This window comes from Pleurodeles waltl, chromosome 1_2 (assembly GCF_031143425.1).
Source record: "Pleurodeles waltl isolate 20211129_DDA chromosome 1_2, aPleWal1.hap1.20221129, whole genome shotgun sequence".
Lineage (NCBI taxonomy): Eukaryota > Metazoa > Chordata > Amphibia > Caudata > Salamandridae > Pleurodeles > Pleurodeles waltl.
In genome coordinates this window covers 1301261035-1301285912 of record NC_090437.1, presented here as the reverse complement: position 1 = coordinate 1301285912, position 24878 = coordinate 1301261035, and the positions used below count along the sequence as shown (strand labels likewise).

At 47.4% G+C, this 24878-nt stretch overlaps 1 protein-coding gene across 10 annotated transcripts in view; it reads right to left on the bottom strand.

Annotated features, from left to right (window-relative positions):
• DYSF (dysferlin) overlaps window positions 1-24878 on the bottom strand; it is a 794684-nt gene that overhangs the window by 377017 nt on the left and 392789 nt on the right. For all 10 annotated transcript variants that reach the window (XM_069205583.1, XM_069205587.1, XM_069205579.1 and 7 more), the window contains 2 exons: window positions 5045-5222; window positions 4144-4268 (listed from right to left, as the gene is read on the bottom strand). In XM_069205583.1, coding sequence (XP_069061684.1) covers window positions 4144-4268; window positions 5045-5222 — 303 coding nt within the window. The remainder of the gene's footprint in view (window positions 1-4143; window positions 4269-5044; window positions 5223-24878) is intronic.

The window sequence follows — 24878 nt, the reverse complement described above, 5'->3', positions numbered from 1 at the left end:
GCTCGCAGTAAATGCTTGATGCAGAAAAATAAGTGCTGGCCCCCAAAAATAAGTGCCACTGCCCCCCACCGGAAACCACCGGCTCAAATTAAGCAGTGAGGTCTGGCATGTAAGCTTCTTGCATCGAATGGATTGCAGCCTTGCAGAGTCGCCGCTGAATACCCTTCACAATGTATACATAGGAGACCCTCAGAGTCACTCCGATGTTGGGTCCTTGGTCACCATGTTTGGTGGAGCTCTGGAGTTCATCACCATGTAGTCACTGCAGCATCACTTGGAGGTCATGCCTGCCATATTTAGGAATATCTTTGATGAAGCCATCACAGCATATAGAATGTCCTTCATATCTGTTTCAGATGTTTAAGGCACTGTGTGAGAGTCTACATTGTTCAGGGAAGACTTCATTCCAGTTATTGAAACAATTCTGGACAACGCTGTTAAACCATCTTGTCCACTGAATGTTTGCCTTTTTCAAGCCATTGGAGTTTGAGGCTAAATGGTTCACGAAGGCTTGAAACGAGGCTTGGCGAAATTTTAATTATGCAAGAATAATTTCAGTAACTATGCATTACTCTTGTGAGGCAAAATTACCAATATCATGCAATTATTCCAGCTTGAGGAATTAGGAGTAATTTGGGGCAAAAACCCTGCACAGGAGCATAGAAACAACAAACTAAGAGAGAGATGGCTACTCCTGTTGGTTTACTATAGCATTTAATGTTATTTCCGTAGTGACTGTAGCTCATGGAAGGGTGGAAAAGGAGGTCCTATGAACCTACCCCCCAAAAAACTCAATCAATGCATCCACCTGCAGGGAGATCTCTACCCATCTTTGAAGTACACACCATGTTGCTACCTGCACAGTGAAAGATAGAGCAGCGATTTCCAGCAGCTCGTCTGTCTTTCATGAATGCATTGTGCAGGCATGGGTTTGCAGCTGCACTGGGGATCGTAGATTCAATGTGATGATTTGCACTGCCCCAGTCGGCCCTCAGAGCACCCATTTAAATTTGTGCTGTGGCCTACACCAGGGCAATGTGCCTAAACTGTAATATATAGGTGGCTGCAAACATGCAGTGTATGATCAAATACATCATATAGACTTTGCACACAATATTTATATTTGGATACAGGGTTGTTTCTGCGTGTGTTTATACAAATAAACTTTCCTTAAATGCCCTGTTTTGGTAAATAGGTTTCCAGATGCCTATAACTGTGACACAAGGTAATCCTAGATTACTCAAGGTCTGCAAGCATGCCAAAGTAGAACCTACCTCTAAAGGGTGTACAGGGTACCGGGATGCCACTGGTGCTGTTCTAGTTAGAAAGACGAAGTAGCCCAATGAATAGTATTATACAAAAGAGCCATTTTCTATTTATCAAGAGAGACAAGAGAGAGGGTTGCCTCAGTTGAGTGTTGGCCAAGCCAACCAAGTGGATCCAGTAACAAGTGACTTTATTGCCCTGGTCCTGATGAGTGTGGGATGAACAAACCCATAAGATATGCTGCCTGTGAATGGCACCTGGAGGCCCCATGAAGGAATTACTTAGTACTTACCTTTCAGTGGAGGAACCTCCAGCCTATGCGGTCTCATCAGCCTTAATTTCATCTCAATCATTTTAATGAGCCTGAAGAGTACAGGTAGGCCTACTTTCTGTTCCACTGTTTCTCCAAAATCATGCTTTGGTCTTACTAATTGCCATGAGTGTCACTTATCTAGTTTACCTCATAGAATTGTATCCCAGAACAATTCTACACCATCTCTCATGTATTTTAGCACCTCAGACAGCTCCTCCTATCCCCCTCCAACCTCACTGCCAAGTTCCCTGCCTTCTGGCAAGGCCTTCCAAACCTCAAGCTTGTACTGTTTCTAACAAAACATTCAATCCCTTCAAAACACTGCTTAGAGAGACAGGATTTCATCAGTGGACACTTCCCAGTTATACTGTTTTTATCTGAAACATGGCTTAACCCCAGCTCCAATCCAGATATTTCTTTAGGCACATTCCAGGGCTACTCTATAGTACGACAGGTCAGTCTGAATAAACATGGCGGAGGTTTGGCTATCATTCATCGCCCCACATTAAGCCGCACTATTCTGTTAGCCAACTCTACTGATTGACTGGAATATCTCATCTTCAATATAGGTTTCAAGTCCAGCTTGGCCATTAGAGAACCCATGTTTATAGTTCACCCGCTTCAAGAGGGGGCTTCATGCCATAGTGTTAAAGCTTATCGCACCTTTCATTTTAGAAGCCTCAACCTTCTTAATGGTGGGAGATCCCAACTTCTATTTAGATTTCATGAAAGACCGAGAATTGTGCAATTTTATTCCGAATGCCAATACACTATGCTTCCACCAACTCCACCACGCTGACAATATCCTGTGAACTGCTTTTGCTAACATGCTGCATAGAGCTGTTTCAACACCAATCACTGTCACATCGTCAGGCCACCACATAGTACACTTCAATTGGCCTCTCACTCAGCCATTCATGAGACCCCCTCAGGTCCCAAAACTTCTCTAGCTTGGGACATAGTCTTCAACCATAATGTTCTTCTTGCAGTCCAAGGCATCAACAGCTGCTAGCAACCTAAATTTGTGGATGCACAATGCACTGAATATAATAGCCCCCCTTAGGGTATAGCATTCCAAAAGAAAAACACCTTTGGCCGCTTAGTACACGGAGTAACTAAGAGATCTCAAATGGGTTCTAAGCACCTAGAATGCAGATGGAAAGCTAAAGAACATACAAAAAGCTACCAAGCCTCTATCAGGAATGAACACACACACATATCAAAATTAAGCACTATGCTTTTATACTGACTGTATCGGGATCAGGGCGACTTTCTCACAAGATGTTTTTTCGAATATCAAGAGTGCCATACAGCCCACAACCTGTTAGACAGGGGTTCACCCTTCGCAGGAACTTTGCTCTGCCTCTCACACTATTATCTGGAAGAATATTGAGACAATCCAGGGAACCTTCGACTCACGACCTTCAATTGACTCTTTACCTTTCTTGAATTCCAGGTCAGCAGCCAGCAATGGAGCCTCCATCACTTACTTTAGTTCACCTGATTAAAATACAATCCCCACTATCAAGTCAGGATTCACCACTGGACACCGGCACACACTACATTTTCAAAGCATCTGCTTCTCAGCTGAAAACCAGTCTTGCGTCTCTACAATGAAACCCTACTGTTGGCAGCCGTTCCAGAAGTCGAGGAGCATGCTGAGGTTCTACCTCTTTTTTAGAAAATCTACAAGATCCAACATCCAAGAAATCTGTTTAATTGTCTTTTAATCTCTCTTCTTCTCTTCCCTCATCTTCAGGATAGGACACCCCTAAAGGGTGACAGCATGATGTACAAAGTAATAGAATTGGTGGGTAACATAACAGTAACCACTGAAAGTACTAATGTTCTGATGCTCTGAAAAACTGGATCCCCTAACATTGCAGTTGTATGGTTGGCACAGCACCAAGGAAGAATCATGCACACTTTCTGTCGACAAAAGGCCTCAAAGTCGCGGACAGGAGGAAGGGGGCAGAAAGGGTCACCACAGGGAAGAGGTAGTCTGGGAGTTCCTAAAAGGATCCATTTTTTCCTCAGATGATCCAAGCTCCTTGTTTGTTGATACCTCGTAGAAGCGTCTGCATTTTTACGCTTCCCCTAACAGAGGCCTACATGTGTGTGAGTCTGTGTGTAATGTGTGTCTGTCCAGATTTGGATTTGTAGAGAAGCAGAAGAGATGGATGGTTCAGTGGCCATGAGGATTACCTTTGTTGTAGTCAATATTCCTTTAAAGAACTTCTGTGTTGTCTACAGGTTTGTGTGTAGCAAACATAAACAAACACATGTTTTAAGTAACACGTGAGTGTGGTGTAACAAACAGGTTTCTAATACCTCTATAAGTGGTCTAGATATAAAATTCAGGCATTACAGTTGGCAGGGGGTTGTGTTGTCAAGTTGACATGATGTAACAATGTCATATAAAAGTTTTAATGAAACAAGAGGACATGGTGTAAAAAGCAGACAACATACAACATGAGTAAATTAGATTTCATGTGTGTACAACACAAGAAACATATACAAAAAATAAACACATGCAAATACTTGAGCACGTATGCAGAACTCACCAGTTTGTCTAAAGTGTGCTGCAATATATTCTGTGCATCAGTCCTGTGGCTGATATCCTCCCAGTACGACGACAGCACAACCACAGGTTTCACATTCCCCCAGGGCAGATAGTAATACTGACAACCTACAAAACAGGGGCAAAGTTCACTTGAAAAATAATCAACAACACTACAAAAACTCACGTAGGTCCCGGTCAGCAGCAACTTGGTCTACGTAAACACCCTCTATGCTGGGATCACCAAGCAACTTACTTACAAACTATTCAGAACTCTGCAGCCAGGTTCATCCTCAATCCCGTACAGAACTCACATTACATCATGCGTTAGGGAGCTCCACTGGCCCCCGATACACAAATGTGCTCATTGACACACACTTCAAGGCACTACACTACTTAAGTCCCACGTTCCTGAACAATCACAGTAAGAGCATTCACGTACATCACTCCTAAAGCCTGGACCAACCTCCCACTCCACATCAGAGCCACCTCCTCTGTTCTTGAATTCCACAGAAGACCTGGCTTTTCAATTAACCATCTAACCATAACCAGTGCGCGGTGCCCTCACCTGCTCAGCGACAGGATACCTGCGCAGGTGACAGTGCCCTTTACAAATACACATAGCATAACAAAAATAGTTTTTCTGAGAATTGCCTGTGCTCTATCAAAAAGCAAATAAATAATTGTGTCTTATTGTTCCTGTTGCAGAGATCTGCCTGCACCTTGCAGGTTTGTTATGTATTCTCTGTGGATTAGGCCACCAGCTGCAGGGACCTGTGTTTCACCTACAGGTCACATGTTCAGACCCAGCAAACGACTGCTGCAGAGATGTGTTCGCATTATGATAACTCACAGGAGAAATAAACTCTTCATTCACAAAATCACAATACCCCACCCTCTCTTACCATCAAACACAGCTCTGCTGTACTGGGTTGTAGATGCCAAGGGCAGGCAGGTGGTATCATACTTGTTGCCATAGTTCCCGATGCTGACTTCAAACTGGATGGCATCGTCCACATCCTGCAGCATCGTGGCAGAGTAGAATGCAGCGAAAAGACAGTACTTTCGTCGCCTGAGATACTTCTGTTGAAAACATGGGAGTACTACGTATGAGCTATGATAATGATGGAGCTGAAAGAGGCTTCACAGCGCTTGATTGAAAAAGGCAACAAACGCTAGACTGAATCTATGCACAGCTCCAAAAACTGATTTGTACACAATGATATCAGATAAAAAGCGAAGGTGGTTTATGAAACTAAGGGGCTAATACAGACTTAAAATGGCGTACATTGAAATCACTAATGTGGTAAAGGTACACTTCAATAACACTAGCAATAGAAGGTCCACCATATCAACAGATCAGCACCATGGAGACTGCATTTTTACCATGTGTGACCTGGTGGAAAGGCCACTACCATATGTGGATACTGGGAATGCATCCCTAAAGTGGGGATACATTGTCATTATCCACTTTAGAAGTGCCTGTAAAGTGTTGAAAGTTTCTCCAAAGTACATCAGAAGTGGGGTAGATGGTTCCAGCTGCAGAAATGGAGGTGGACAAGGCAACTAAATAGCATGGCTGGTTAGTCATCATTTTGTAGAGGTGTCAACAGTGCCACCAGATGCATCACAATCAGAAGATCCTTCGGCTTCTGCCAAACTATGGCACTGGGACACCTAGGGCAGCCTGTAGGAAAGTACCATCTTGCCTGGCATGTTACCCCCATATTTCACTGTATATATGTTGTTTTAGTTGTATGTGTCACTGGGACCCTGCCAGCCAGGGCCCCAGTGCTCATAAGTGTGCCCTGTATGTGTTACCTGTGTTATGACTAACTGTCTCACTGAGGCTCTGCTAATCAGAACCTCAGTGGTTATGCTCTCTCATTTCTTTCCAAATTGTCACTAACAGGCTAGTGACCAATTTTACCAATTCACATTGGCATACTGGAACACCCTTATAATTCCCTAGTATATGGTACTGAGGTACCCAGGGTATTGGGGTTCCAGGAGATCCCCATGGGCTGCAGCATTTCTTTTGCCACCCATAGGGAGCTCTAACAATTCTTACACAGGCCTGCCACTGCAGCCTGAGTGAAATAACGTCCACGTTATTTCACAGCCATTTTACACTGCACTTAAGTAACTTATAAGTCACCTATATGTCTAACCTTTACCTGGTAAAGGTTGGGTGCTAAGTTACTTAGTGTGTGGGCACCCTGGCACTAGCCAAGGTGCCCCCACATTGTTCAAGGCCAATTCCCCGGACTTTGTGAGTGTGGGGACACCATTAGACGCGTGCACTATACATAGGTCACTACCTATGTATAACTTCACAATGGTAACTCCGAATATGGCCATGTAACATGTCTATGATCATGGAATTGCCCCCCCCCCAGTGCCATCCTGGCATTGGTAGGACAATCCCATGATCCCACGGGTCTCTAGCACAGACCCGGGTACTGCCAAACTGCCTTTCCCGGGGTTTCACTGCAGCTGCTGCTGCTGCCAACCCCTCAGACAGGTTTCTGCCCTCCTGGGGTCCAGCCAGGCTTGGACCAGGAAGGCAGAACAAAGGACTTCCTCAGAGAGAGGGTGTTACACCCTCTCCCTTTGGAATAAGGTGTCAGGGCTGGGGAGGAGTAGCCTCCCCCAGCCTCTGGAAATGCTTTCATGGGCACAGATGGTGCCCATCTCTGCATAAGCCAGTCTACACCGGTTCAGGGATCCCTCAGCCCTGCTCTGGCGCGAAACTGGACAAAGGAAAGGGGAGTGACCACTCCCCTGACCTGCACCTCCCATGGGAGGTGCCCAGAGCTCCTCCAGTGTGCTCCAGACGTCTGCCATCTTGGAAACAGAGGTGTTGCTGGCACACTGGACTGCTCTGAGTGGCCAGGGCCAGCAGGTGACGTCAGAGACTCCTTCTGATAGGCTCCTTCAGGTGTTGCTAGCCTATCCTCTCTCCTAGGTAGCCAAACCTCCTTTTCTGGCTATTTAGGGTCTCTGCTTTGGGGAATTCCTTAGATAACGAATGCAAGAGCTCATCAGAGTTCCTCTGCATCTCTCTCTTCACCTTCTGCCAAGGAATCGACTGCTGACCGTGCTGGAAGCCTGCAACACTGCAACAAAGTAGCAAAGACGACTACTGCGACCTTGTAACGCTGATCCTGCCGCCTTCTCAACTGTTTTCCTGGTGGTGCATGCTGTGGGGGTAGTCTGCCTCCTCTCTGCACTAGAAGCTCCGAAGAAATCTGTAGGAGGCTGGACTGGCTTGTAGTGAGTACCAAGGGGTACTTACACCTTGCACCAGGCCCAGTTATCCCTTATTAGTGTATAGGGTGTCTAGCAGCTTAGGCTGATAGATAATGGTAGCTTAGCAGAGCAGCTTAGGCTGAACTAGGAGACGAGTGAAGCTCCTACAGTACCACTAGTGTCATATGCACAATATCATAAAAAAACACAATACACAGATATACTAAAAATAAAGGTACTTTATTTTTATGACAATATGCCAAAAGTATCTCAGTGAGTACCCTCAGTATGAGGATAGCAAATATACACAAGATATATGTACACAATACCAAAAATATGCAGTATAGTATTAGAAAACAGTGCAAACAATGTATAGTTACAATGGGATGCAATGGGGACACATAGGGATAGGGGCAACACAAACCATATACTCCAAAAGAGGAATGCGAACCACGAATGGACCCCAAACCTATGTGACCTTGTAGAGGGTCGCTGGGACTGTAAGAAAACAGTGAGGGTTAGAAAAATAGCCCACCCCAAGACCCTGAAAAGTGAGTGCAAATTGCACTAAAGTTCCCCAAAGAGCACAGAAGTCGTGATAGGGGAATTCTGCAGGAAAGACACAAACCAGCAATGCAACAACGATGGATTTCCAAACGAGGGTACCTGTGGAACAAGGGGACCAAGTCCAAAAGTCACAAGCAAGTCGGAGATGGGCAGATGCCCAGGAAATGCCAGCTGTGGGTGCAAAGAAGCTGCTACTGGACAGTAGAAGCTGAGGATTCTGCAGGAACGACAAGGGTTAGAGACTTCCCCTTTGGAGGATGGATGCCCCACGCCGCGGAGAGCCGTGCAGAAGTGTTTTCCTGAAGAAAGACTGCAAACAAGCCTTGCTAGCTGCAAGTCGTGCGGTTACGGTTTTTGGATGCTGCTGTGGCCCAGGAGGGACCAGGATGTTGCCATTGCGTCAGGGGACAGAGGGGGCGCCCAGCAGGACGAGGAGCCCTCTCAGAAGCAGGCAGCACCCGCAGAAGTGCCAGAACAGGCACTACGAAGAGGAGTGAAACGGTGCTCACCCGAAGTTACACAAAGGAGTCCCACGTCGCCGGAGGACAACTCAGGAGGTCGTGCAATGCAGGTTAGAGTGCCGTGGATCCAGGCTTGGCTGCGCACAAAGGATTTCCGCCGGAAGTGCACAGAGGCCGGAGTAGCTGCAAAAGTCGCTGTTCCCAGCAATGCAGTCTGGCGTGGGGAGGCAAGGACTTACCTCCACCAAACTTGGACTGAAGAGTCACTGGACTGTGGGAGTCACTTGGACAGAGTTGCTGGATTCAAGGGACCTCGCTCGTCGTGCTGAGAGGAGACCCAGGGTACCGGTGATGCAGTTCTTTGGTGCCTGCGGTTGCAGGGGGACGATTCCGTCGGCCCACGGGAGATTTCTTCGGAGCTTCTAGTGCAGAGAGGAGGCAGACTACCCCCACAGCATGCACCACCAGGAAAGCAGTCGAGAAGGCGGTAGGATCAGCTTTACAGGGTTGCAGTAGTCGTCTTTGCTACTTTGTTGCAGTGTTGCAGGCTTCCAGCGCGGTCAGCAGTCGATTCCTTGGCAGAAGGTGAAGAGAGAGATGCAGAGGAACTCTGATGAGCTCTTGCATTCGTTATCTAAGGAATTCCCCAAAGCAGAGACCCTAAATAGCCAGAAAAGAGGGTTTGGCTACTTAGGAGAGAAGATAGGCTAGCAACACCTGAAGGAGCCTATCAGAAGGAGTCTCTGACGTCACCTGCTGGCCCTGGCCACTCAGAGCAGTCCAGTGTGCCAGCAGCACCTCTGTTTCCAAGATGGCAGAGGTCTGGAGCACACTGGAGGAGCTCTGGGCACCTCCCAGGGGAGGTGCAGGTCAGGGGAGTGGTCACTCCCCTTTCATTTGTCCAGTTTCGCGCCAGATCAGGGCTGAGGGGTCCCTGAACCGGTGTAGACTGGCTTATGCAGAAATGGGCACCATCTGTGCCCATGAAAGCATTTCCAGAGGCTGGGGGAGGCTACTCCTCCCCAGCCCTAACACCATTTTCCAGAGGGAGAGGGTGTAACACCCTCTCTCTGAGAAAGTCCTTTGTTCTGCCTTCCTGGGCCAGGCCTGGCTGGACCCCAGGAGGGCAGAAACCTGTCTGAGGGGTTGGCAGCAGCAGCAGCTGCAGTGAAACCCCGGGAAAGGCAGTTTGGCAGTGCCACGGTCTGTGCTAGAGACCCGTGGGATCATGGGATTGCACCAACAATGCCAGGATGGCATAGAGGGGGCAATTCCATGATCTTAGACATGTTACATGGCCATATTCGGAGTTACCATTGTGAAGCTACACATAGGTAGTGACCTATATGTAGTGCACGCGTGTAATGGTGTCCCCGCACTCACAAAGTCCGGGGAATTGGCCCTGAACAATGTGGGGGCACCTTGGCTAGTGCCAGGGTGCCCACACACTAAGTAACTTAGCACCCAACCTTTACCAGGTAAAGGTTAGACATATAGGTGACTTATAAGTTACTTAAGTGCAGTGTAAAATGGCTGTGAAATAACGTGGACGTTATTTCACTCAGGCTGCAGTGGCAGGCCTGTGTAAGAATTGTCAGAGCTCCCTATGGGTGGCAAAAGAAATGCTGCAGCCCATAGGGATCTCCTGGAACCCCAATACCCTGGGTACCTCAGTACCATATACTAGGGAATTATAAGGGTGTTCCAGTATGCCAATGTAAATTGGTAAAATTGGTCACTAGCCTGTTAGTGACAATTTGAAAGAAATGAGAGAGCATAACCACTAAGGTTCTGGTTAGCAGAGCCTCAGTGAGACAGTTTAGGCATCACACAGGGAACACATACCTATAGGTCACAAACTTATGAGCACTGGGGTCCTGACTAGCAGGGTCCCAGTGACACATAACAAACATACTGAAAACATAGGGTTTTCACTATGAGCACGGGGCCCTGGCTAGCAGGATCCCAGTGAGACAGTGAAAACAACCTGACATACACTCACAAACAGGCCAAAATGGGGGTAACAAGGCTAGAAAGAGGCTACTTTCTCACACAACCCCCCCCCAAACGAAGGACAATAAGGCTAACCTTGGCCAGTTGAGACTTTATTATCTAAGTGGTGATAAGTAGAGAGTAGCTCTGCAATAGACTGGTTACTCCCTTTATCATCCACTATATGGTTACTTCCTTGTGGGGATGTAAAACACCCTGTTTGAAGTTTTTTAGCTAAGCAACAATGTGAAGATGTATTTTCAGAGTTTCTATCAGTAAGTTTTAGTTTAGAGCAGTGGGAATTGTCCATTGAACCTATTTGTAGTGATGGAAATGCCAGACAGGGATGCTGTCTCAGAAAAGCCATAGCTGGGCAAAAACTTTGTCCATATGGCTGGAAGAGAGAACAGGGATGCTGTTTCTCTTGAGTTGGAGCAGGGCAGGGATGCTGTCCTATGAGCTCCACACTAGGACAGGGATGCTGTCCTAAGTGTTGTGAGGCAGTGCAGAGTTTCTGCACTAAAGTTTCTCTGGGAGGGTTGGAGGGATGCTCCATGTTAACTAAAATGGTGCTCTTTTTCTCACCAATGTTAGTTATCCCACAGAGAGGTACTTCTACCTCAGGGAGTACAGCTTTGCCAGCTGATGCTTCCCTTGGAACAGGTGCCACCCTAGGAGAGGTTTCTCCCACCACAGGAATGGTATCCTGAATGGCAGGGTGGTTAGGGGATACTGTGATACCCTTTTTACCTGTTGATGGAGAGGGATCCTGAGTTTTCAGGCCTTCTCTCCTTTGCTTTTTCATTTCAGTAGAAATGAGAGGGAACAATTCCTCTGGGATGCCCAGCATGGCTGCATGGGCATAAAACTCTACATCAGCCCAACCTGAGGCCTCTAGGTCATTACCTAAGAGACAGTCTACAGGTAAGCTAGGTGATACCACCACCTGCTTAGGGCCAGTAACTCCACCCCAACTAAACTGAATTGTAGCTAAGGGAAGAAACGTAGTGGAGTTATGGACATCAATAATTTTATACTGTTGTCCAAGGATGTGTTGTTCAGGAGCCACTAGGTTTTCAGTCACCAAAGTGATACTGGCACCTGTGTCCCTGTAGGCCAAGGCCTCAACACCATTTATTGAAACTGTCTGCCTGTACTTATCCATTGTAAGGGGACAAGCAGCCAGTGTGGCAAGGCCAATGCCAGCAGGTGTGACAGAAACTGTCTTGGGACTGACTACCCCAGTTTCTATTATGGACCCATAAGTGAACCCAACTACACCCTTAACTTGACTGTTGCCAGCAGTCCCACCACTAGTACCACTACTGCTAGGGGCACTAGAGCTTGATGTATTAGTGGTGGTAGGCTCAGGGGGTTTACCTGGACAGGACTTATCCCCTGGCCTATGGCCTCTGTTTTTACACATAAAGCACCAAGGCTTTTTAATGTGTGCAGGTTGAGAAGAAGAGGAAGAATTTGTTTTATCCCCACCCTCTGAAGAGTGTTTAAGATTTGAAGTGGGATCCTTGGTTTTACCCTTATCCCCATGCTTATCTTGAGATTTTTCACCATCTTTCTTCTTGCCATCCTTGTCACCACCTGTATGAACTTTTCTGTTCACTCTTGTTCTGACCCATTTGTCTGCCTTCTTTCCCAATTCTTGGGGAGAGGTCAGATCTGAGTCCACTAGATACTGGTGCAACAAATCAGACACACAATTATTAAGTATATGCTCTCTCAGGATTATGTTATATAGGCTTTCATAGTCAGTCACTTTACTGCCATGTAACCACCCCTCCAAGGCCTTCACTGAATGGTCAACAAAGTCTACCCAGTCTTGTGAAGACTCCTTTTTGGTTTCTCTGAACTTCATCCTGTACTGTTCAGTGGTTAAGCCATAACCATCTAGGAGTGCATTCTTAAGAACTGCAAAATTATTGGCATCACTTTCTTTCACAGTAAGGAGCCTATCCCTACCTTTTCCACTAAATGATAGCCATAGGATAGCAGCCCACTGCCTTTGAGGGACATCCTGTACAACACAAGCCCTCTCAAGTGCAGCAAACCACGTGTTAATGTCATACCCCTCCTTATAAGGGGGAACTATCTTGTGCAGATTCCTGAAATCATGCTCTTTTGCAGGATGACTATGGGGAATACTGCTGCTGCCACCATGGGTTTCTAAACCCAATTTCTGTCTTTCCCTTTCCACCTCTAAGGACTGCCTATCCAAATCCAGCTGTTGCTTCTTGAGCTTCAGTCTGGTTTGTTCCACTCTCAATCTATTGAGCTCCCTTTCTAACACTCTGTCATCAGGGTGGGTGGGTGAGGCATGTCTAGAGACAGAAGTATGCTGAGATAGAACAGAAGGAGACCTGGCCCTAACAGATGGCACCCTAATAGCTTGACTAACAGAAACAGCACTTCTACTATGATGAGAAGGGATACTCTTACTGTGATGTGAGACAACACTATCAGTATGGTGTGACTCTACATCAGTACCAGCTATGCTAGGTGGTTTGCTAGGGGGCAGGCTTGGAAGTTTCCCTCCCACATCTTTTGCTAGGGGTGCCCCAGAATCAGAGTGGGAACCATCAGCTAACTTTTCAACAGGAGTGCCAGCTCTGGCCTTATCCTGTTCAACAAACATATTCACCAACAGTTCTCTAGGGGGATTCTTCCCTACACTTAAACCTCTTTCTATGCAGAGACTCCTTGCTCCTTTCCAGCTAAGGTGATCATAAGCAAGTTTGGACAGATCAACAGTTTGGCCTGTGCCAGACATTTTAGAAAGTGTTTAAGTGATAGAAAAAAGGAAGAACAAGTTTTTCAGAACTTTTAGAAAGACAGAAAAAAAAACTTTAAAAACTTTTTAAGAACTTTTTAGAAATTAGAGGTACTTTTCAGCACTTTAGAAAAGAAGTGAGAAAAGAAATGCAAAACTTTTTGGTTAGGTGTACATACACTGAACTTGTTTTGTATATTTTTCTCTTATGAAAAGTACAATGACAAAAGTGGTAAGTAGTTACAAAGCACTTATCCCACCACTGCACAACCAATGTAGGAGGCTGGACTGGCTTGTAGTGAGTACCAAGGGGTACTTACACCTTGCACAGGCCCAGTTATCCCTTATTAGTGTATAGGGTGTCTAGCAGCTTAGGCTGATAGATAATGGTAGCTTAGCAGAGCAGCTTAGGCTGAACTAGGAGACGAGTGAAGCTCCTACAGTACCACTAGTGTCATATGCACAATATCATAAGAAAACACAATACACAGATATACTAAAAATAAAGGTACTTTATTTTTATGACAATATGCCAAAAGTATCTCAGTGAGTACCCTCAGTATGAGGATAGCAAATATACACAAGATATATGTACACAATACCAAAAATATGCAGTATAGTATTAGAAAACAGTGCAAACAATGTATAGTTACAATAGGATGCAATGGGGACACATAGGGATAGGGGCAACACAAACCATATACTCCAAAAGAGGAATGCGAACCACGAATGGACCCCAAACCTATGTGACCTTGTAGAGGGTCACTGGGACTGTAAGAAAACAGTGAGGGTTAGAAAAATAGCCCACCCCAAGACCCTGAAAAGTGAGTGCAAATTGCACTAAAGTTCCCCAAAGAGCACAGAAGTCGTGATAGGGGAATTCTGCAGGAAAGACACAAACTAGCAATGCAACAACGATGGATTTCCAAACGAGGGTACCTGTGGAACAAGGGGACCAAGTCCAAAAGTCACAAGCAAGTCGGAGATGGGCAGATGCCCAGGAAATGCCAGCTGTGGGTGCAAAGAAGCTGCTACTGGACAGTAGAAGCTGAGGATTCTGCAGGAACGACAAGGGCTAGAGACGTCCCCTTTGTAGGATGGATGCCCCACGCCGTGGAGAGTCGTGCAGAAGTGTTTTCCTGAAGAAAGACCGCAAACAAGCCTTGCTAGCTGCAAGTCGTGCGGTTAGGGTTTTTGGATGCTGCTGTGGCCCAGGAGGGACCAGGATGTCGCCAATTGCGTCAGGGGACAGAGGGGGCGCCCAGCAGGACGAGGAGCCCTCTCAGAAGCAGGCAGCACCCAAAGAAGTGCCAGAACAGGCACTACAAAGAGGAGTGAAATGGTGCTCACCCAAAGTTACACAAAGGAGTCCCACGTCGCCGGAGGACAACTCAGGAGGTCGTGCAATGCAGGTTAGAGTGCCGTGGACCCAGGCTTGGCTGTGCACAAAGGATTTCCGCCGGAAGTGCACAGAGGCCGGAGTAGCTGCAAAAGTCGCGGTTCCCAGCAATGCAGTCTGGCGTGGGGAGGCAAGGACTTACCTCCACCAAACTTGGACTGAAGAGTCACTGGACTGTGGGAGTCACTGGACTGTGGGAGTCACTTGGACAGAGTTGCTGGATTCAAGGGACCTCGCTCGTCATGCTGAGAGGAGACCCAGGGTACCGGTGATGCAGTTCTTTGGTGCCTGCGGTTGCAGGGGGACGATTCCGTCGGCCCACGGGAGATTTCTTCGGAGCTTCTAGTGCAGAGAGGAGGCAGACTACCCCCACAGCATGCACCACCAGGAAAGCAGTCGAGAAGGCGGCAGGATCAGTGTTACAGAGTTGCAGTAGTCGTCTTCGCTACTTTGTTGCAGTTTTGCAGGCTTCCAGCGCGGTCAGCAGTCGATTCCTTGGCAGAAGGTGAAGAGAGAGATGCAGAGGAACTCTGATGAGCTCTTGCATTTGTTACCTAAGGAATTCCCCAAAGCAGAGACCCTAAATAGCCAGAAAAGAGGGTTTGGCTACTTAGGAGAGAAGATAGGCTAGCAACACCTGAAGGAGCCTATCAGAAGGAGTCTCTGACGTCACCTGCTGGCCCTGGCCACTCAGAGCAGTCCAGTGTGCCAGCAGCACCTCTGTTTCCAAGATGGCAGAGGTCTGGAGCACACTGGAGGAGCTCTGGGCACCTCCCAGGGGAGGTGCAGGTCAGGGGAGTGGTCACTCCCCTTTCCTTTGTCCAGTTTCGCGCCAGAGCAGGGCTGAGGGGTCCCTGAACCGGTGTAGACTGGCTTATGCAGAAACGGGCACCATCTGTGCCCATGAAAGCATTTCCAGAGGCTGGGGGAGGCTACTCCTCCCCAGCCCTAACACCATTTTCCTTTGTTCTGCCTTCCTGGGCCAGGCCTGGCTGGACCCCAGGAGGGCAGAAACCTGTCTGAGGGGTTGGCAGCAGCAGCAGCTGCAATGAAACCCCGGGAAAGGCAGTTTGGCAGTGCCAGGATCTGTGCTAGAGACCTGTGGGATCATGGGATTGCACCAACAATGCCAGGATGGCATAGAGGGGGCAATTCCATGATCTTAGACATGTTACATGGCCATATTCGGAGTTACCATTGTGAAGCTACACATAGGTAGTGACCTATATGTAGTGCACGCGTGTAACGGTGTCCCTGCACTCACAAAGTCCGGGGAATTGGCCCTGAACAATGTGGGGGCACCTTGGCTAGTGCCAGGGTGCCCACACACTAATTAACTTAGCACCCAACCTTTACCAGGTAAAGGTTAGACATATAGGTGACTTATAAGTTACTTAAGTGCAGTGTAAAATGGCTGTGAAATAACGTGGACGTTATTTCACTCAGGCTGCAGTGGCAGGCCTGTGTAAGAATTGTCAGAGCTCCCTATGGGTGGCAAAAGAAATGCTGCAGCCCATAGGGATCTCCTGGAACCCCAATACCCTGGGTACCTCAGTACCATATACTAGGGAATTATAAGGGTGTTCCAGTATTCCAATGTAAATTGGTAAAATTGGTCACTAACCTGTTAGTGACAATTTGAAAGAAATGAGAGAGCATAACCACTGAGGTTCTGGTTAGCAGAGCCTCAGTGAGACAGTTTAGGCATCACACAGGGAACACATACCTATAGGTCACAAACTTATGAGCACTGTGGTCCTGACTAGCAGGGTCCCAGTGACACATAACAAACATACTGAAAACATAGGGTTTTCACTATGAGCACTGGGCCCTGGCTAGCAGGATCCCAGTGAGACAGTGAAAACACCCTGACATACACTCACAAACAGGCCAAAAGTGGGGGTAACAAGGCTAGAAAGAGGCTACTTTCTCACAAAATCTCCCGTGGGTCGACGGAATCTTCCCCCTGCAACCGCAGGCACCAAAGAACTGCATCACCGGTCCTCTGGGTCTCCTCTCAGCACGACGAGCGAGGTCCCTTGAACTCAGCAACTCTGTCCAAGTGACTCCCACAGTCCAGTGACTCTTCAGTCCAAGTTTGGTGGAGGTAAGTCCTTGCCTCCCCACGCTAGACTGCATTGCTGGGAACCGCGTGTTTTGCAGCTACTCCGGCTCCTGTGCACTCTTCGAGGATTTCCTTTGTGCACAGCCAAGCCTGGGTCCCCGGCACTCTAACCTGCATTGCACGACCTCCTGAGTTGTCCTCCGGCTTCGTGGGACCCTCTTGTGCAACTTCAGGTGAGCTCCGGTTCACTCCACTTCGTAGTGCCTGTTCCGGCACTTCTGCGGGTGCTGCTTGCTTCTGAGTGGGCTCTTTGTCTTGCTGGACGCCCCCTCTGTCTCCTCACGCAATTGGCGACATCCTGGTCCCTCCTGGGCCACAGCAGCATCCAAAAACCCTAACCGTGACCCTTGCAGCTAGCAAGGCTTGTTTGCGGTCTTTCTGCACGGAAACACTTCTGCACGTCTCTTCTCGACGTGGGACATCCATCCTCCAAAGGGGAAGATTCTAGCCCTTGTCGTTCTTGCAGAATCCTCAGCTTCTACCATCCGGTGGCAGCTTCTTTGCACCCACAGCTGGCATTTCCTGGGCATCTGCCCACTCCCGACTTGATTGTGACTCTTGGACTTGGTCCCCTTGTTCCACAGCTACTCTCGTCAGGAAATCCATCGTTGTTGCATTGCTGGTGTTGTTGTTTCTTGCAGGATTCCCCTATCACGACTTCTGTGCTCTTTGGGGAACTTAGGTGCACTTGGCACCCACTTTTCAGGGTCTTGGGGTGGGCTATTTTTCTAACCCTCACTGTTTTCTTACAGTCCCAGCGACCCTCTACAAGGTCACATAGGTGTGGGGTCCATTTGTGGTTCGCATTCCACTTCTAGAGTATATGGTTTGTGTTGCCCCTATCCCTATGTGCCCCCATTGCATTCTATTGTGACTATACATTGTTTGCACTGTTTTCTATTGCTATTACTGCATATTTTGGTATTGTGTACATATATCTTGTGTATATTTGCTATCCTCATACTGAGGGTACTCACTGAGATACTTTGGCATATTGTCATAAAAATAAAGTACCTTTATTTTTAGTATATCTGTGTATTGTGTTTTCTTATGATATTGTGCATATGACACTAGTGGTACTGTAGGAGCTTGACTCGTCTCCTGGTTCAGCCTAAGCGGCTCTGCTAAGCTACCTTTTCTATCAGCCTAAGCTGCTAGACACCCCTCTACACTAATAAGTGATACCTGGGCCTGGTGCAAGGTGTAAGTACATTGGTTGTGCAGCAGTGGGATAAGTACTTTGCAACTACTTACCACTTTTGTCATTGTACTTTTCATAAGAGAAAAATATACAAAACAAGTTCAGTGTATGTACACCTAACCAAAAAGTTTTGCTTTTCTTCTCTCACTCCTTTTACTAAGTGCTGAAAAGTACCTCTAAACTTTCAAAAAGTTCTTAAAAAGTTGTAAAAGTTTTTTTTCTGTTCTTTAAAAAGTTCTGAAAACTTTTTATTTCTTTTTCTGTCCCTTAAACTCTTGTCTATCATGTCTGGTACAGGCCAAAATCTTGATCTGGCCAGCATAGCTTATGACAACCTTAGCTGGAAGGAAGCAAGGAGTCTCTGCATAGATAGAGGTTTAGGGGTAGGGAAGAATCCCTCAAGACAATTGTTAGTTAATATGCTCATTGAACAAGATAAGACCTTATTTGGCACTTCTGGTGAGAAATTAGCTGATGGTTCACACTCTGATTCTGGGGCACCCCTAGGAAAAGGGTTAGAAGGATACCTTCCCAACCTGCCCCTTAGCAGGCCACCTAGCATAGCTGGTACTAATGTGACTTCACATCACAGTAAAAGTGTTACTTCTCATCACAGTAGGAGTGTGACTTCTGTAGGCCAGGCTGTTAGAGTGCCATCTGTTAGGGACAGGTCTCCCTCTGTTCATTCACACCATTCTTCTGTGTCAAGGCATGCCCAACCCACCCTCCCTGAAGACAGATTGTTAGAAAGGGAACTCAATAGATTGAGAGTGGAAGAGTCCAGGCTGAAGCTTAAAAAGCAACAGCTGGATCAAGACAGGGAAGCATTTGATTTAGAAAAAGAAAGACAGAGGTTGGGGTTTGGACCCCATGGTGGCAGCAGCAGTATTCCCAATAGTCATCCTGTAAAAGAGCATGATTCTAGGAATCTGCACAAGATAGTTCCCCCTTACAAGGAGGGGGATGACATTAACAAGTGGTTTGCTGCACTTGAGAGGGCCTGTGTTGTACAGGAGGTCCCTCAAAGGCAGTGGGCTGATATCCTATGGCTATCTTTCAGTGGAAAGGGTAGGGATAGGCTCCTTACTGTTAAGGAAAGTGATGCCAATAATTTTACAGTTCTTAAGAATGCACTCATAGATGGTTATGGCTTAACCACTGAACAGTACAGGATCAAGTTCAGAGAAACCAAAAAGGAGTCTTCACAAGACTGGGTAGACTTTGTTGACCATTCAGTGAAGGCCTTGGAGGGGTGGTTACATGGCAGTAAAGTTTCTGACTATGAAAGCCTGTATAACTTAATCCTGAGAGAGCATATTCTTAATAATTGTGTGTCTGATTTGTTACACCAGTACCTGGTAGACTCTGATCTGACCTCTCCCCAAGAATTGGGAAAGAAGGCAGACAAATGGGTCAGAACAAGGGTGAACAGGAAAGTTCATACAGGGGGTGACAAGGATGGCAAGAAGAAGGATGGTAAGTCTTCTGACAAGGGTGGGGACAAATCTAAAAATGAGTCTTAATCAGGCCCACAAAAACACTCTGGTGGGGGTGGTGGGCCCAAATCCTCTTCAAATCAAAACAAAGAAAAGAAACCATAGTGCTATTTATGTAAAATAAAAGGCCATTGGACAACAGATCCCAGTTGTCCAAAGAAAAGCACCAAGCCTCCTAACACTACAACTCCTGCTGCTACACCTAGTGCCCTTAGTAATAGCAGTGGTGGTGGGAGCAAACCTACTAATAGCCAATCCAAGGGAGTAGCTGGGCTCACTTTTGGTAATTTAGTTGGGGTTGGTCTTGTTAGGGAGACCACAGAGGCTGTGTTAGTCTCTGAGGGGGCTATTGATTTAGCCACCTTGGATGTTTGTCCCCTTAATATGGATAAGTACAAGCAACTACCCCTAATAAATGGTGTTGAGGTTCAGGCCTACAGGGACACAGGTGCCAGTGTTACCATGGTAATAGAGAAACTGGTCCACCCTGAACAACACCTACTTGGTCACCAGTACCAAGTGACTGATGCTCATAACAACACACTTAGCCACCTCATGGCTGTTGTAAATCTCAACTGGGGGGGGGGGTTACTGGTCCAAAGAAAGTTGTGGTTGCCTCAGATTTACCTGTAGACTGTCTACTAGGGAATGATTTAGAGACATCAGCTTGGTCAGATGTGGAGTTGGAGGCTCATGCAGCAATGCTGGGCATTCCAGGGCATATTTTTGCTTTAACCAGGGCTCAGGCCAAAAAGCAAAAAGGACAGGGTGACTTGGATCCTGGAAGAATGGACCAAGTACTCCCTAAAGCTAGGGTTATTAAAGGTAAAACACTACCTACTATCCCTCCCTCTACAGTGGATTCTACTTCTGAGGAAGAAGAATTTCCACCCTGTGCAGAACCTACACCAGAGGAGCTGGAAGCAGACACTGCTGAGCTTTTGGGTGAAGGGGGGCCTGCCAGGGAGGAGCTGAGTGTGGCACAGCATACCTGTCCCACACTAGAGGGTCTAAGGCAGCAAGCTGTCAAACAGGCTAATGGGGATGTCAGTGACTCTCACAGAGTTTACTGGGAGGATAACCTTTTGTACACTGAAGAAAGGGATCCTAAACCTGGAACTGCAGGGAGATTGGTGATCCCTCAGGAATACAGAAAGTTCCTCCTAACTCTAGCCCACAACATTCCCTTAGCTGGACATTTGGGGCAAATGAAAACTTGGGACAGGCTTGTTCCCTTGTTTCATTGGCCTAGAATGTCAGAGGACACAAAGGAATTTTGTAAGTCCTGTGAAACCTGTCAAGCCAGTGGCAAGACAGGTGGCACTCCAAAGGCACCCCTTATTCCACTGCCTGTGGTTGGGGTTCCCTTTGAAAGGGTAGGGGTTGACATAGTTGGCCCCCTTGACCCTCCTACTGCTTCAGGCAATAGGTTTATCTTGGTGGTAGTGGACCATACCACCAGATATCCTGAAGCAATTCCTCTAAGGACCACTACAGCTCCTGCAGTGGCAAAGGCCCTCCTGGGAATCTTTTCCAGGGTGGGCTTCCCAAAAGAGGTGGTATCAGACAGGGGAAGCAATTTCATGTCTGCTTACTTAAAGGCCATGTGGAAGGAATGTGGTGTTACATACAAGTTCACCACACCCTATCATCCACAAACAAATGGACTGGTTGAGAGGTTTAATAAAACTCTCAAAGGAATGATAATGGGACTCCCTGAAAAACTCCGCAGGAGATGGGATATCCTGTTACCTTGCCTCCTTTTTGCTTACAGGGACGTACCCCAAAAAGGAGTGGGCTTCAGCCCCTTTGAACTCCTATTTGGACACCCTGTAAGAGGTCCTCTAACACTTGTGAAGGAGGGTTGGGAACAACCTTTAAAAACTCCTAAGCAAGACATAGTGGACTATGTACTTGGCCTAAGAACTAGAATGGCTGAGTACATGAAAAAGGCCAGTAAAAACCTTCACGCCAGCCAAGAGCTCCAAAAGCAATGGCATGACCAGAAGGCTGTTTTGGTTCAGTACCAACCAGGGCAGAAAGTGTGGGTCTTGGAGCCTGTGGCCCCAAGAGCACTCCAAGATAAATGGAGTGGACCCCACATTATTGTTGAGAAAAAGGGTGAAGTCACCTACTTAGCTGACTTAGGCACTGCCAGGAGTCCCCTTAGGGTGCTCCATGTCAATCGCCTGAAACCCTACTATGACAGGGCTGATCTCACCCTGCTCATGGCAACAGATGGAGGACAGGAAGAAGAGAGTGACCCTCTCCCTGATCTCTTCTCTTCCACAGAACAAGATGCTCTAGTGGAAGGTGTAGTTTTGGCAGATTGTCTTACTGCTGAGCAGAAAGACCACTGCATAAATCTCCTGGGTCAGTTTTCTGAACTCTTTTCTACTGTGCCAGGCACCACTTCTTGGTGTGAGCACACTATAGATACTGGAGACAGCTTGCCTGTCAAAAGTAAGATCTATAGGCAGCCTGACCATGTCAGGGACTGCATAAAACAAGAGGTTCAGAAAATGCTTGAACTGGGAGTGGTTGAGCACTCTGAAAGTCCATGGGCCTCTCCTGTGGTACTTGTACCAAAACCTCATTCCAAAGATGGAAAGAAGGAAATGCGGTTTTGTGTAGATTATAGAGGTCTCAACCAGGTAACCAAAACTGATGCTCACCCTATACCCAGGGCAGATGAGCTAATAGATACACTGGCATCTGCCAAGTATCTAAGCACCTTTGATTTGACTGCAGGGTATTGGCAGATCAAGTTATCAGAGGATGCAAAAGCAAAAACTGCATTTTCAACCATTGGAGGCCATTACCAATTCACAGTAATGCCTTTTGGATTGAAAAATGCACCTGCCACTTTTCAAAGTTTGGTGAACACAGTCCTGCAAGGGCTGGAAGCTTTTAGTGCAGCATATCTAGATGATATAGCTGTCTTTAGCTCCAGCTGGGATGATCACCTGGTCCACCTATGGAAAGTTCTGGAGGCCCTGCAAAAGGCAGGCCTCACTATCAAGGCTTCAAAGTGCCAGATAGGGCAGGGGAAAAGTGGTTTATCTGGGACACCTGGTAGGTGGAGAACAGATTGCACCACTTCAGGGGAAAATCCAAACTATTATAGATTGGGTTCCCCCTACAACTCAAACTCAAGTGAGAGCCTTCTTAGGCCTCACTGGGTATTACAGGAGGTTCATAAAGAACTATGGCTCCATTGCAGCCCCTCTTAGTGACCTCACATCTAAGAAAATGCCTAAAAAGGTATTGTGGACAGCTAGCTGTCAGAAAGCTTTTGAGGAGCTGAAGCAGGCCATGTGCTCTGCACCTGTCCTGAAAAGCCCCTGTTACTTCAAAAAATTCATTGTCCAAACTGATGCATCTGAATTAGGGGTAGGGGCAGTCTTATCACAACTTAATTCTGAGGGCCAGGATCAACCTGTTGCTTTAATCAGCAGGAGGTTGACCCCTAGAGAAAAGCGTTGGTCTGCCATAGAGAGGGAGGCCTTTGCTGTGGTCTGGGCACTGAAGAAGTTGAGGCCATACCTGTTTGGTACTCACTTCATTGTTCAGACAGACCACAAACCTCTACTTTGGCTAAAACAAATGAAAGGTGAAAACCCTAAATTGTTGAGGTGGTCCATATCTCTACAGGGAATGGACTATACAGTGGAACATAGACCTGGGAGTACCCACTCCAATGCAGATGGACTCTCCAGATATTTCCACTTAGACAATGAAGACTCATCAGGTCATGGCTAGTCTTATTGTCCTTCGTTTGGGGGGGGGGGGGGTTGTGTAGGAAAGTACCATGTTGCCTGGCATGTTACCCCCATATTTCACTGTATATATGTTGTTTTAGTTGTATGTGTCACTGGGACCCTGCCAGCCAGGGCCCCAGTGATCATAAGTGTGCCCTGTATTTGTTACCTGTGTTATGACTAACTGTCTCACTGAGGCTCTGCTAATCAGAACCTCAGTGGTTATGCTCTCTCATTTCTTTCCAAATTGTCACTAACAGGCTAGTGACCAATTTTAACAATTCCATTGGCATACTGGAACACCCTTATAATTCCCTAGTATATGGTACTGAGGTACCCAGGGTATTGGGGTTCCAGGAGATCCCTATGGGCTGCAGCATTTCTTTTGCCACCCATAGGGAGCTCTAACAATTCTTACACAGGCCTGCCACTGCAGCCTGAGTGAAATAACGTCCACGTTATTTCACAGCCATTTTACACTGCACTTAAGTAACTTATAAGTCACCTATATGTCTAACCTTTACCTAGTAAAGGTTGGGTGCTAAGTTACTTAGTGTGTGGGCACCCTGGCACTAGCCAAGGTGCCCCCACATTGTTCAGGGCCAATTCCCCGGACTTTGTGAGTGCAGGGACACCATTACACGCGTGCACTATGCATAGGTCACTACCTATGTAAAGCTTCACAATGGTAACTCCGAATATGGCCATGTAACATGTCTATGATCATGGAATTGCACCCCCAATGCCATCCTGGCATTGGTGGGACAATCCCATGATCCCCCGGGTCTCTAGCACAGACCCGGGTACTGCCAAACTGCCTTTCCCGGGGTTTCACTGCAGCTGCTGCTGCTGCCAACCCCTCAGACAGGTTTCTGCCCTCCTGGGGTCCAGCCAGGCTTGGCCCAGGAAGGCAGAACAAAGGACTTCCTCAGAGAGAGGGTGTTACTCCCTCTCCCTTTGGAATAAGGTGTCAGGGCTGGGGAGGAGTAGCCTCCCCCAGCCTCTGGAAATGCTTTGATGGGCACAGATGGTGCCCATCTCTGCATAAGCCAGTCTACACCGGTTCAGGGATCCCTCAGCCCTGCTCTGGCGCGAAACTGGACAAAGGAAAGGGGAGTGACCACTCCCCTGACCTGCACCTCCCCTGGGAGGTGCCCAGAGCTCCACCAGTGTGCTCCAGACCTCTGCCATCTTGGAAACAGATGTGCTGCTGGCACACTGGACTGCTCTGAGTGGCCAGGGCCTGCAGGTGACGTCAGAGACTCCTTCTGATAGGCTCCTTCAGGTGTTGCTAGCCTATCCTCTCTCCTAGGTAGCCAAACCTTCTTTTCTGGCTATTTAGGGTCTCTGCTTTGGGGAATTCCTTAGATAACGAATGCAAGAGCTCATCAGAGTTCCTCTGCATCTCTCTCTTCACCTTCTGCCAAGGAATCGACTGCTGACCGCGCTGGAAGCCTGCAACACTGCAACAAAGTAGCAAAGATGACTACTGCGACCTTGTAACGCTGATCCTGCCGCCTTCTCAACTGTTTTCCTGGTGGTGCATGCTGTGGGGGTAGTCTGCCTCCTCTCTGCACTAGAAGCTCTGATGAAATCTCCAGTGGGTCGACGGAATCTTCCCCCTGCAACCGCAGGCACCAAAGAACTGCATCACCGGTCCTCTGGGTCTCCTCTCAGCACGACGAGCGAGGTCCCTTGAA